Source organism: Diabrotica undecimpunctata, chromosome 1 (genome assembly GCF_040954645.1).
Source record: "Diabrotica undecimpunctata isolate CICGRU chromosome 1, icDiaUnde3, whole genome shotgun sequence".
In the NCBI taxonomy this organism is placed as follows: Eukaryota; Metazoa; Arthropoda; class Insecta; order Coleoptera; family Chrysomelidae; genus Diabrotica; species Diabrotica undecimpunctata.
In genome coordinates this window covers 61,288,419-61,301,004 of record NC_092803.1, presented here as the reverse complement: position 1 = coordinate 61,301,004, position 12,586 = coordinate 61,288,419, and the positions used below count along the sequence as shown (strand labels likewise).

The following is a 12,586-nucleotide window of genomic DNA, read 5'->3' as shown; positions in this document are numbered from 1 at the left end:
TCGCAGGAGAGCTTCTCGTGTGGTCGGATCCCTAATTCCCATAACAATTTTGTCTCTTAATGCCTTGTCTTCACATGACTCATCGGGATCTAGGGCATTGTAATTGCAACTTCTAACCAAATGTCTGCACTCTGTCAAAAAATGTTCAAATGTCTCCCCATCTTCTTGTATATGGGAATATTTCGCAGGATGGATAATTTCACCTGATCTACAGCGTCGTGTTGTCCTGTTGCTACTTAATAATCTTCGAATGAAATTTTCCAAAATTTCCATTCAGAAGCGGCACTCTGACCCTGGAGGTCGAAATCTTGGGGTAACTTAACATAACCTATTCCATTGACCATGCTTGCCATTTTGGGAACACTTAAATTTTTCTTTTTAATAAACTTAGCACTTAACTTTATCCTTGGACACGTAGATTCCATAAATTGACTGCGCCATGTTTAATGTATGTTAAAAAGGTCTCAATTAAACTACTGTATTGGCTGAACATATATTAATAATATTCATACATTACAACATGATCATGTCGCCCATTGTCGCCGTTGGGAAGTGGTGTTGACTTGACATTGACATATTTGACATAGTTACCAGGTTTACGTTAAGCCTATCTTACATTAATGTCAAACAGTATCAGAAGCCGAACATTTCTGAAGTTCGCTACTTAAAAAAAAACAGATTAGAAAGTGTGTATCGATAATACAATATAATACAATAATGTTTGTAGCCTTTGTAGACTACCTGTAGATTTGTACACTTGGTCTTGGGTGGCCACAGATATACATCACTTTTTAGCTGTCTTGGCATGGAACTGGAACACGGCCACTCCCGATTCCATGCACTTATTACTTTCTATCGGAAGAATTTTTTTTATATCGTAATCAGAGACCCCTAATTTTTGATGTATTATCAATGATGGGATCCCCATCACTTAGTCCTGTAAAAAATCCAACTTAACCTAAATTAACCCAAAATATGTTTTAATGATACTCATAATGTACAATCATGTCTCTAATTACTGTTGTTGACTGACGTTAAACACCTTATTTTCAGCTGGAATGTTTAATTTTCCCAAAACTCCCCCGACTATAAGCCAAAAATATCCCTTAGATATGGGCATGCCATCGACTAGTTCTTCCAAAACAATTAAAGATCAGCCTCTGCCAACGGCTTTGACAGTATCACGAGGATCGGCGTTGAGCTCAATTGGGACTCCATCTTTTCCAGCAGATTCAGGAATATCAATACGCCAGGTAAATATTAATGCTCTAAAGTGTATAGATTTAGTAAATTTTTTCATTAAATCAATGAAAATTTTAAATGAAAAGCTACCAAGAATCAGTGGAAACCTAAGGTTAAAAGAACACTGGACTAAATTCAAAGAAGCAATGCACACTGCGGCTAAAGATGTGTTAATATCTAACAAGGCTAGAATGAGGATTGGTTCGACGAAGAGTGTGTAGCCATAAATCAGCAGAAAAACAAAGCATATAAGAATTTTCAGCATCGTAGAACACGATTAAATATGGAAGAGAATGAAAATCTTGCGGCTAAAGATGAGAATTTTCAGAAAAAAGAAGAAAGAGCAATACAAAAACATCCTAAACGAGACAGTTAACCACCACAATAGAAAACACCCACAAACATTCTACTAACAAATAAGTAGTTGTAAAAAAGGCTTCAAATCCATAATAATAGCCTGTAAAGATAAAGATGGCTCTACAATGAGCGAGAAAGGCAGATGAAGGTGATGAAGACCAAAGCTTTTACTCATAACGAGTTATAACGTCACTGATAATGGTGATGATTATGATAATTTATGTCTTTTAATTGTATTTATGTGAATTTAAAAATTAATTTATAAAATTTAAATTTATTTATATTGTATATGATTTGCTCAGCTTATGCATATTTGTCGATGTCATTTTTTTCTCTAAGTCATTATTCATCTATCAAGACAAATCCGATAAACAAATGCCAATGTTTAAGCTGGTCAGACTGTACACTAAGCGCAAAACAAATATTGTTGCACTTCATATTTCTTGTTTATTTAGTATTTATTTGTGATCTATTACGTAAGAGAGGATTTTCATGTATATTGATTCACTTATACTGCGGAAGTAAATATTTTCTTTATCAGAAGAGATACAGTACAGCTTCGCCTTTTAAAATTATTTTTAACTATACAAGATGTCCCATAGAGTTCGAAGCCAAAAAAGTTGATGTTTTTTTAATGGAACACTTTGTATATAATTTTTAAAACAATTTTGAAACATGAAGCTACGCATTATCTACGATTTTTTCTCAATATCAACTGATAACGGAGATATAGAACTCAGTGGTAAAGTTAATGATCTTGTGTACTAAAACTAAATGTTGGAGAAAAAATAACCAAATAAACTGTTGATAACCTGACAGTAATTACGCTCACTCGGCCAGTCTAGGGATGGAACTAGACAATTTGACAATTATCACAATTATGACACTGACAATTTTAGCATTAATAATTGATCTTAGAGAACTCCAAACTGAGAGCACTGAATACATGTTTACACAATGCATTTAAACTCACAACAGGATAACCAGAGGTTCCACTGTTCGTGATCTTATTTAATAAAATCCTAGAGCTGACAATCAAATATTATAAATTAAATAGGAACGGTTTCATATACCTACTACATAAAATATCATATCTAGACTTTGGTGATGACAGAGCTATTATTACAAAAGAGAAAGTAGAGCTAGAGAATCGCAGACATTTTGATAATATGTCGTTGATTCGCATGGAATGAAATCCAAACAAGACTGGCAACTGAAAAGAAATAATTAACTAGTATTTCTTGGGTTTAGGTTCAATAAAATATATTAAATTTTGGACTAGATTTTATTGTCCATTTAAGTCAACGTTTCGGCAGTAAACTCTTGCATTTGTCAATATTCTAAAATATACAAGATTAGGAACAAAAAGTTATTGTAAAATATATAAGACTTACCAAAACGTAAAATGGGACACTGACATTATTGAACTGGTCCGGGGAACCGACGAGAGGGAAGAGGAACCACCAACAATTCTTGAAGTTAAAGATGCAGTTGCCACGATACCATAATGGCATAACAGCAGCTTATAAAAGAAATATGGACACAGAAATCCCTCCGCAATGATTGGAATATTGGAATACTTTGCACCGTACACACAAAAAAAGGAGATATCTTTGAATGCTGTAATTCCTCTTTTGTCAAAGAGGAATTACGCTTCTAAATGCAGCGTATAACATATTTTCGACAGTACTATGTCATCGTATGGCACCATGTGCAGAACGGATAGTAGGAAAATACCAGGCTGGTTTCAGAGGAGGTACATCGACAATTGATGAGATTGCAACCCTGAAACAAATTAAAAAAACACTGGAATATGGCATTGATACTTATTACTATTTATAGACTACAAAGCAGCCTACGACTTTGTGAATAGAAGAGAAGTGTTCTACCAATTCGTGAAAAAGTTGAATGTAGAGTACGAATTCAGGGAAAACTGTCTAATCCTTTTAATACAAATAACGGGCTGCGCCAGGGTGACCCTCTCTCCTGTAAACTGTTCAATCTAGCTCTAGAAAAAGTAATACGTATGTCACAAATCACAACCATTGGTTCAATATATAATAAATCAGTGCAAATCCTTGCCTATGCTGATGAGATCAATATTGTTGGGAGAACGGAAAACGCTGTACGAGAGGCATCTGTAGCATTAAAAGAATCAGCTACAAAAATGGGTTTAATAATAAGCACCAACAAAACAAAGTATTGAAAATAAGCACGCAACCAAAAATTCTACGACCACTTGTTATAGAAAACGACGTCATCGAAGAAGTGAACCAATTTGTATACCTGGGAGCACTCCTTAACACTAAAAATAATACTACTGCAGAGATAAACCGCAGAATTTGCACAGCCAACAGATGCTATTTTGGGTTCAATCTCCTCCTTAAATCCACAACTATATCGAGAAACACAAAAATAAAACTCAACGAAACAACAATACGCCCAGTCCTAACGTGGTTCAGACACCTGGACTCTTAACAAAAAGTAATGAAAACATATTAAGATGCTTCAAAAAAAAAGTTTTAATGCGAATCCATGGAGCAGTGAATGACAATGAAGTGTGGAGAAGATGATACAACTTCGAACTTTATAGAATATTCCAGCAACCAGATATCGTAAAACATATTAAGATAGGACGTCTGAGGTGGTTAGGTAATGTAATGGAACAAAATGAACCAGCTAGAAAAACGCTCTTTGATAGACCCATTGGCCAGAGAAGAAGAGGAAGATCCAGAAAAAGGTTCCTTGATAACATCGATGAACACATGAGAAATATGGAAAGCGATGGAGAGGGACGACTGAAGAGAAATTCTTGAGGAGGCTAGGACCCACGCAGGGTTGTAAAGCCAGATTGATGATGATAATGCAGGATACATTGTAAAGTTATCACTGGAAGTGCTCTCAGAGGGACGAAATGAATATGAAGAGTATCTGCAGATACCATCGATATAATATACTAAGGATGGAACATGTTTATATTTTTACATTTAGCTGATAGGTGACGGTACCGACGTCACCTTACTACCTACCATGTCCGACGTGAATTTGACAGGTGATTAATAATTATTTCTCGATATGTTAATTATTAAACAGGTAACATTATGTGTTCAAGTTGATAATGTAATGTATTGAACTGTTTATATATTATAAAAAAATTATTTTATACTAATAAATAAATTTAATTTATTAACTTTATAACTAAAATGTTCTACACTTCACAACACTTTACGAGTTTATTTAGACCATCAATAAATGTTTGAATGGCCAACTTTTCCATCATGTCTTCGGGAGCTGTTGGATAAGCATATCGTACTAATCTGGCAATATCTACCTATTCTTGAAGAGCCTCATCTCTCTTTTGTCTTCGATTTTTAAGCTGCGACTGATATACATGCTCCAAATGTTCGTGGCCATATCGCATATTTAACCTCTTCGTAAGTTGTTCGAAATTATCCGTCTCCTCTACGGCTATGGTCTGAAGCACATCTAAGACATATCCTCGAAGAGCGATAGTCAGGTTTACAGCCTTTTCTTTTTCAGACCATCCATTCGCTCTTGCAACTGATTCGAACTGTTTCGTGTAGTTGTTCCATGACGATTTTTCCGTCAAAAGTTGGGACTTTAATATGAACAGAACCTCCACTTCCTTCAAATTTCGGCCGTGTTTCCAACTTACATTTCGTCTCGTCTTCTTTTGTCTCTACTATAATTGGATTGTTTCCTCTCTCTGCTGTCCCTGTTTCTTCCATCTTCCTTTCCATCTCTTTCAACATATCGGCAGCAACTTAGTTTTCTAACGAAGATATTCTATCGTCGAGGGCAGACATCTAAGTGACTTTAGAGATTTCCAAAGAGATGTTAGCAGAAACTTTGCTTTCCAGAGAAGAAATCTCGTTAGAAACTTTGTTTTCTAAAGAAGCGATGTCGCCGGAAACTTTCGACATATCGTCAGAAACTTTGTTCTCTAATGACGCGATGTCACCAGAAACTTTCGAAATCGACGAGATGACAGCAGCATGTTTGTCTTCAAATATATAAGTTTCCGGGTCCAAACTGTTCCTCCAAAGCGTTCTTTAGTCGTTGGACTAAATCAGCCTTTTTTCAGTTAGAAGCTAATTCTCTGTCTGTAAAAAAAATGCAATGCCAGTCTAAGCTGATTATTATGTATAAGACACCGAACACTGATATGTTAGGTCTGGTCGTTTCTATTATATGGATGCGAAACATGAACTATAAAACAGGGAGATATAAAAGGACTACGTGCATTAGAACACTTGATATATAAAAGAATATGAGACGGATTAACATAACAGAACTGCCGATGCAGAAGCTCTAAGAAAACTGGGTACCATAATTAAGACAAAGAAAACAACCACCTCGAATACATAATCCACAACGCAAGATAACAACAACAACAATTACAATTTATAATCGATGGGAAATTAGAAGGTAGCCGAAGCTTAGATCGGAAAAAAGAGACACATTGAGAAATAAAAGAAAGTGGACAAACACCAATAGAAATAACCTCATACATATAGCCCAAAAATCTAGGAAACGAATATTCCAGGACTGACGTCAATCTCAACAGAAATAGCAACAATGAGGAGGAGGGCTAATTTAACGACTAATACATAAGGTGCTAGCAAGCAAGTAAAACTGCAACTGCAAATACTAATAAAACCGATAATTCTCTAATGTTCAGATATGAAACAGAAAGTGTTGCTTAATATATACAAGAAATATCTACATTGGTTGTGTTTAAAAAATGTTAATTGCCAAACATTAGAAAGCTAGCTGACATCATTTTAATCTAAAGATTTTTTGGTTGTAATAAAAACAAATATTGCCTTGTGAGAGAAGAGAGAATGTCGTACACTAGTAATTTATCAGTTCTCCGTGGTATCGACAGAATGATGTCTTTTGTCGTGTAAGTTTTTGCGTTGGCCCTTATCGTTAGTGACATAGTGTATTGCTGTTACAGCTACATAACACGATCAGAAACACATACCAATTATGTAGATATTTTTTGTTTGGTATCATATTGATGACTTCATTGAAATGTGACGTGCAATGATATTTGTTTTTTTTTTATTATTTATATTATATTTAACTATCACATTTACTGAAAGTATACAAATTCAGTACATCATACCACTCATTTTCTTCAGGGCGATCATAATAAATCTCCACAAGCACCGAGAAAACCATACATTTGGAATCCATCATTTTAGTTCCGTATTTTTAAAATTTGTAAGTTACAAGCAGCATTCATTCATTGCTCGAATAATTATGTAGTTTTAGACAAAGTTCTTGTGCATGATTTATTAGTAGGTTAATAAAAATAAACATACAGCAGTTCATCAAATATAGAAAAATGGTATCGTTCGGATAGGCTTAGAAGTAGGCAACGTATATTTCGTTTATAGCTTTGAATGAATCGGTTGTACATTATAGTATATTTCAGATGTACTTATGTAGCAGTGCAACCACTTTCAGCATGACTTTTCTGTCATATACAGAGGATGGGCTATAGACCAAGAGATGGTAGACAATTTCTTAATAAATTTGTGTACACTTTTTTTTAATTTTAAATTAATATAATTGAGTGTTACATTGGTTTAGTGTAGTTTAGTCTTTCCACATATTTATAATAGTACTATCAGAATATACAGCTCAACCAATAGATATACTTATTGTAATATGACTTGCAGTGTGCCGAAATTAATTCAATAGCGTTGAATTCGCAGTGATAAGGAGGTAGTCTCAACACTTCAAGACCGTGTTCCCTTAGTAGCTATCAATTATATATGCATTCTCTTTTCTTTTCATTTTTGCAATAATTCAGCTTTTATGATTTTTGTGTCATACTTGATCTTATTTTTTGTCAACCAGATAATGATTACCATTCTAATTGAAACAGTGGAAGATTGCTTTTCTAAAAGAACACTGTGATATGTATCCATCCATGGCATCCATCGCGAATTCATTGTCCACTGATCCATTTAGTGAAAATTTCATTGTTCATTTCCCCATAATAATCAGCTTTTTTAGATTTTGAGCAAAATAATAACCTTGCTTCATCAACAAATCCTTTCAAAGAACCAGCGTGAACAATTATAAAACGTTTACCACCGTACCTTTTTGGTTTACGTACACTTGCGCTGTTGTTTTAAAAGGAAATAGTTTTATTAATTCGTGAATAAATCCACGTTTCATCCAAAAAATAAAAAGATCTCTGGGATGCACACTATTAAGATTTTCCATATATTTACGAAGGAACTTGGCTCCTAAAGCAGCAGTAGTGATAATCAGAGCACTCTTTTGCTGCTTGTTTTACGGATGGTTATAAACGCTCACACTTCTTGGGGTAATATTCACGTATGGTACACCGTGTTGAATAAATCTGCCAATACTTCTGTTATCCTCTTCCAGTTATAGAGTTATAGAGTCTAAAAGAGTTTTTGATAGCATATTTGATTTTACCTATCGTGATCTTCTGTCTATATATCAATATCTATCAATATCAATACATCCTCGTATTTAACTTTTGTGCACGGATGATTATTAATTAAACTGACAGAAATTATAGAACTCCAAGTTTTGAATGTGCAATTTTTAGTAACTATTGCTAATGTTTTTTCGTTTAAGCCTCGATAAGAATAAACTCGTATTCGTATGAGAGTTAAGCGAAAAAGTCGTGTTTGGCATGCCAGTGATAGACTATTTTTGCGAGAAATGATACCAGTCGAAACAGATGGCTGTGATAAGTTTATGACGAGTATAAGGTGAAAACGCTGTTGTATAAATGATATTTCTGAAAGTAGTATTACTATTTTGGAAAACTATTCAGAGGAATAGTTTATTTTGTACACTATTGTATTTTTCCCTTTTATCTGGGTAGCAGTAACCTTTGCAGTTTCTCACGAAAATTTTGCTCCATGTTTAAAAAAAATCCCATATTTTTTATCCGCTCCGTAACATACCGCTAATAATGACACTACTGTAAGTACATAGGTGTTTTATGTAACACCTATTTCTCTTAAATTATAGCTAAATAATTTCCCTTTTTCGGAATGCTTTCTGAGTAGAAGTTTGCGTCGGTAGTGTAGGAAGTCTTGGATCCTCTATATTTGACGAACTGTATATTTAAAAATATTTGCCTAAGCTTGTGTCAATAATTTAAACACACAACTTTTTTATCAAAAAATTCGGTCCTCTTCTTTTAAATATCTTCACCAAATATAAATGCCTTATAACCAAAAACACGTCATGCTAAATTATAGATATAAGGGCTGTTACATAAGTATTGGAATATCGCATTACTAGCTCAAAAGAAATCAAAACAGTTTGAATCTTTGCGAAATTTAAAAATACTTATTTTTTTACAATTATCATTTTCTTGTAATTAAACGGTAGTCAAAATGTATGACTACCGTAGTATGAAAAACCATAAGAATTTGAGTACATATTATGTACAATGTTTTTCTTATGATTCTTCTGGTGCTTATCTGTTACTGAATGGTGGCAAATTCCGTCAATGATAATTTTATTTGTTATATCATCATAGTCATTCTTCATTACTGCCCACAATTGTCTAATATTCGCTTTTCTGTACCATGTTGTACCGGCTGTTTCCTTATGTCATAGTCCCATCTTAAATTTGGAGGTCTTCTTAGTCTTTTGACGCCTCTTGGATATCACAGTGTAATTCTAGTGGACCACCTATTGTCAGTTCTTCTCGCTAAATGTCCCATCCACTGTCATTTTAAAGATTTAATTCTGCTTTTTATTATTATCAAACTAAAAAACTAATCAGTTTTTGCACCAAATTTATATAAAAACAAGAAAAAAGATGTCTTCCTAAATCTATATTATCATCTTGTGTATTGTAATTGAGATTTTTTGGATAGTCTGTCTTTTGCAGTTGTTCTTGTATATGTACTTCGATTAGAACCTTTTGTCTATTATTTAATATCATTGCATATATTTTATATTGCGGTATTTAGTAAACGAATGCCTTTTTAGTTTGTGTAGTCACTTATGTTAATGTTTATTGGATATGGAGATGATCTGTGCTGTTTTCGTATGCATGGGATCTTTCGCACATTTATTTTAAATTTTGGAAAAGAGTAAATTGGGATTCGTTCAATAGTTGTTTTTCCGTGTTTGCCACAAAATTTAGGTAGCAGCTCTTGTGATATTGATATAGTTTATTACTCGGTAATCAGTCTTGTTGGCATATTTGCGAAGATATCTCAAAGTAGGCTGATTTTTGATTAAATTAGTATAAAAAGTATTTAACACTTTTTATTTTTTATTTGCAATGCTCAAATATTAACAAAACTGTAGAAAAGCTTACGTATTTTCTACTTTAGTTAATAATTATCGTTGTAATAATTATAATAATACATATTACTATTTACTTTTTTTATTATAAGTTTATTGGTCGGTAGTGTTACTTTGTACCTTTGATTTAGACTGACTGATTTTTGGTAATGCAGTTTTAGTTGGAGATAATCAGTAAACTTACGCTCTCTGATTGTGAACTATCGATACGATCAATAAAATTTTAGAAGTGTTCTTCCAATTTCTAAAGTGGAACTATTTCCTCCATTATATCTAACTATTATTACATAACCTATTTTAATGTATTTGTAGAATAAAGGTTAGTTGTTGTTTGTTTGGGTTTATATGACTAAATGGAATTAAATCCAATCGCCAATATTTTTAGAAATAAGATTAGATTGTATTGTTAATTGTCTGTGCATGTTATATAAAAACAAATCTTTAGATTTATACAAATATTCCTCTAGTAATTTAGATACCTATTGCATTAATTTTTTTTTACTTTGTATTTTTGTTATTTTTTCTTATTTAGGTTTAACTAATAGATTCGACTGTTACTTGATGGAAATTCATTTTATCTAACAATAAAATACTGAAACTTTTGTTTTCCAAACTTCCACAAAATTTATTATAATTTATGATCACTACAGCGGTTTCGTCATTTCGTTTACACTTCATAGTCTTCAACTGAATAAGTTGAGGAGGGAAGAACTATTTGTCTCAAGTTGATTCAGAATTATGATCGTATTTTATAATTTGTTAATTTATATAGATTCTAATAAATATAGCTTAAGAGTGCAAGCGCAAAATTTCAGACCAATGCTTTTTAAATGCATTCATTTTTTTTCGAATCCTGAGAAAGCTAATAAGTATTTTTGAAAAATTTAAACGCCGAATGAAAGATTACATTATTACCGAGGGCTGAAAGTCCCTGAAGACTTCTATAATGTTTATTTTAGTAAGTTGCATGGGTGAAAAAGAAGAGAAAATGAAGTGTGATGTTTAATTTCAAATATCTCATTTAAAAGAACCTTTTTGTTTATTCTAAGGGACTTTCGGCACTCGGTAATAATGCAATCTTTCATTCTGCGTTTAAATTTTTCAAAAATATTTATTAGTTTTCTCAGGAGTCGAAAAAAATGAATACATTTAAAAAGCATTGGCCTGAAATTTTGCGCCTACGAAATCTTGCCTGTATATGTAATCGAACAGAAGGTACTGGGTTTTTCTCTGGTGGTGGAAATACTAATTTCAGGGTTTTCTTATGTAGTTTTTGGTTTAAAATTTTATATATTGTTGTGCCGTTGTACCCATTGTTTACCTTAATAATATTCCATTCTATCTCGAAGTTTTTTTTTACATGGGAATTTCTATTAATCTATGTAACATGCTATGGTAGGCTACCAATTTATGTTGTTTAGGATGGGATGATGAATTGTAGATAATCGTGACAGTGTGGGTAGGTTTATGAAATACGGAGAACTTATGTTTGTTTTTTAAGTCTGATAATTTTTAAATATAGAAAATTTATGGATTGAATATGGATGAAACTGTTTGAAGCTTTGAAACTGTCATCTAGAAACGAAAATTTCAAAACATCCTGTGTTCAAACAGTTTTTATATTGATGAAGGTACGTAGACGATGTACTGGTATATTTTACAGGAACTAACAGGCAACTTGACTAATCCTTATCGTATATTAATTCACTCCATAGTCACATTGAATTCATAATAGAAACAACAGAATCAATCCATAAATTTTTTAGATTTAAAAATTATTAGACTTAAAAACAGAGTTGTCCGTATTTCATAGGTGTACCCATACTCTCACGGCTATACATAATTCAACATCCCATTCTACACTACATAAATTGGCAGCCTGCCATAGTGGAAAGATTCGAACGTAGTTTTGAGGTTCGAATCGGTTTGTAAATGCCCCTTTGTCCGCTTCTTGTCGATCGACGACGATAGGTATAATAAAAGGTTGAAGTTGTGGAGTAAAAGTGTTGATTTATTGACAGCTACTGGTAATTACACAATATGATTTTCGTTAGGTAACTACTTATGATTGACTCTTGTAGACTGCGCTCACATGAGCTCAAATCCCCAATTTATAATCTCACAAATATTTCATACCTAAGCACAGAGGTTATTGCTTCATATCATACCATACCAATTTTGAACTATTAGCTTACATTACAATTTAATCTAGGATTGCAACACTTAGGAAATTCAATTAGAAAAAATATATTATTCGACAATTCATTAACAGGTGAATGGACTTTAATTATTAAAATATTACTCGATATCAATTTCACAATGTCACTTATACACGGTGAAACTATAATAGATTAAGAAGTTAAGAATAATGTGAGATTACAAATTAAGGGGTTAATTTGTGATTGAACACATAGCATGTTACATAGATTAGTAGAAATTTTTGTGTCAAAATCAACTTCGAGATAGAATTGAATATTATTAAGCAAATAGCAGTAAATAATGGGTACAACAAACAAACAATAAATAAAATTTTAAATCAAAAACTACATAAGAAAGCTCTGAAATTATTATTTCCCCACCAGAAAAAAAAACCCAGCATCTTCTGCTCGATTACATACAAAGGCACAGCATAGGATTATAA

At 32.8% G+C, this 12,586-nt stretch overlaps 1 protein-coding gene across 3 annotated transcripts in view; it reads left to right on the top strand.

Annotated features, from left to right (window-relative positions):
• The window catches only part of LOC140450088 (uncharacterized), a 134,152-nt gene that overhangs the window by 110,471 nt on the left and 11,095 nt on the right, over positions 1–12,586 (top strand). For 2 of the 3 annotated variants that reach the window (XM_072543524.1, XM_072543515.1), the window contains one exon: positions 1,054–1,253. In XM_072543524.1, the coding sequence (XP_072399625.1) occupies positions 1,054–1,253 (200 nt within the window). Of the gene's footprint in view, positions 1–1,053; positions 1,254–6,767; positions 6,850–12,586 lie in introns of all 3 variants that reach the window. The other variant, XM_072543533.1, reaches the window with a different exon arrangement.